This window comes from Asparagus officinalis, chromosome 1, assembly GCF_001876935.1.
Source record: "Asparagus officinalis chromosome 1, Aspof.V1, whole genome shotgun sequence".
NCBI lineage: Eukaryota > Viridiplantae > Streptophyta > Magnoliopsida > Asparagales > Asparagaceae > Asparagus > Asparagus officinalis.
The window spans coordinates 125773406-125775556 of NC_033794.1; the positions used below are offsets into that span (position 1 = coordinate 125773406).

The 2151-nt window shown below is 35.6% G+C and overlaps 1 protein-coding gene across 2 annotated transcripts in view; it reads left to right on the forward strand.

The window, feature by feature from the left end:
* LOC109832418 (beta carbonic anhydrase 2, chloroplastic-like) overlaps positions 1-2151 on the forward strand; it is a 5509-nt gene that overhangs the window by 1364 nt on the left and 1994 nt on the right. For both annotated transcript variants that reach the window (XM_020399808.1, XM_020399859.1), the window contains exons 3-6: positions 31-79; positions 1255-1371; positions 1510-1563; positions 1995-2080. In XM_020399808.1, the coding sequence (XP_020255397.1) occupies positions 31-79; positions 1255-1371; positions 1510-1563; positions 1995-2080 (306 nt within the window). The remainder of the gene's footprint in view (positions 1-30; positions 80-1254; positions 1372-1509; positions 1564-1994; positions 2081-2151) is intronic.

The following is a 2151-nucleotide window of genomic DNA, read 5'->3' on the forward strand; positions in this document are numbered from 1 at the left end:
AATTTGCCCTCCAAATTTTGTGTATCGCAGCAAGAATCCTGAGCTTTTCGGCGAGCTCGCCAAAGGACAGAGCCCAAAGGTAAGGGCATTTTCGTTAATCTTTGGAGTCAAAAGATTCAATTGAGTTCGCAATCAGCGCTGAATCCCGTGCCGGATAAAGTAATCAATTAAGGTTTTAGAAGTAAAAAGTGAGGGTATATTAGGAATAATATCCTCGTAATTACATCAATTAGCTAATATTTTATTAGTAGCGGGAGGACTATTTGTAAAGTACAACGGATGCAGAACTTTTCATTCTACTGTTTCCACGTCAGCAGGTTGTTTATTTATTTTATTTACTACAAGTAGTTTTATCTCTATAATTTTGATGATTTTTTAAAGGGGAAACAAGTGGATATTCTGGTGACTTATCACTGTTAATCAAAATCTATACAATAGGAGCAATTCCCCAACTGTCTTTGCGACTGTAGATCAGTTTGTTAATCTTGTACTTTTGGGTGGACCACTTATTATCGTACTTTTATCATTTAAATACTTTTTTTTAAAGGAGACTACCGTATAAAATTAATCATTGTGGTGAAAATCCATTTCGTAGTTGTCTTATGAGATTTACATCGAAAATTAATAATTGATCACAATATAGTAGATGATCGAGTTTTAAAGTAAAGTGATCCATTGATTCAGAAAGCAATATTAGTATTTCCTATTTTTTTTCAATCTTTATTTTCTTAAAGCTACTTTTGCTATCATTCTATTTATTCTCCTTTTCACAATTAATTCACGCTGATAATGTATCTATTTTTTTCCCCCTAATCGATTAATTTGCTTTTTTTGTAGCGAAGATAAGCATTCTCTTGTTCCATTAATAAGAGAAATCAATTAATTTCTTGAACGTCTTGCTTACTTAAAAAAAATTACACGACAAAATAATTAGATGCTTGTATATAGTAATGTACACTTGCGAGTTATATACAGAAAAGAAAACATCGTTTTAAAAAATAAAATAAAATAATGGTGGATAATGTACAAACTTGATAGGATTTTTTTAAACAAAATCCCATTTGAAGCCATGTTATGCTTTTCTTCACTTCACTGTCCCAGATAAAGCCATCATCCCTAGAAAGGGTCAAACCCCTAGAAGCTTCCTATGATCATTGCGAAGTTTGACCACATGATTATTGATTATTTATCCATCCATTTATTGTTAGATTAACTACTGTAATTTTATTTATTTGTTTTGGAAATGGAAAACAGTTCATGGTGTTCGCGTGTGCGGACTCGCGCGTGTGCCCGTCGGTGATCCTCAATTTCAGCCCCGGGGAGGCCTTCATGATGCGCAACATTGCCGCCATGGTCCCTCCCTTCGATAAGGTTATTACAATTTTTATATATATTGACTCGCATTTTTAAACATGTTAATTTATTATTATTATTATATACCCACCAACCTCACCCGTAACTAATGGCGGGACCCACACTGACCGTACTTGTGGCTTCTTCTGGGTGCAGACTAAGTATTCTGGCGCAGGTTCAGCCATAGAATATGCGGTCCTTCATCTCAAGGTCAGAGTCACCTCCTCTCTCTCTCTCTCTCTCTCTCTCTCTCTCTCTCTCTCTCTCATTTCGGTTTTCATTTTTCTATTTTACCAGCTAGATAGCTACCCCTATGAGAACCTGAGCAGTTGTTGGTGTCTAATCCGTAGATTGTGTCATATGACCCGCACATGTGTGTCCCTCTTACACATTTAAGTTGGGCGATCTCCAAGAAACTTTAATTCATGAATAAAAAATAAAAAGAATTAAGTAAAATGCTTACCTATTGAGCATTCATATCAAGAGAAAGAGCCCTCATTCTATAATTATTTTAGCATAGAAGCTTTTTAAAAAAACAAAATAAAAAACCCATTGAGGAACTTAGGCTCTTAGCTTTTCTCGGTGTATGCATATGGTTTTATTTGACTTCAGTTTTTCTAACAAAGAGAATAATTATGTAGGTGGAGAACATAGTGGTAATTGGGCACAGTTGCTGCGGTGGTATCAAGGGGCTCATGTCCTTCAAGGGTGATGGGTCTAGCGGCACGTAAGAACCATCTACCTCTTATATTTCTTTGCGGTCTTGCCTCAAACTTTGGATACACAACACAGCTCATA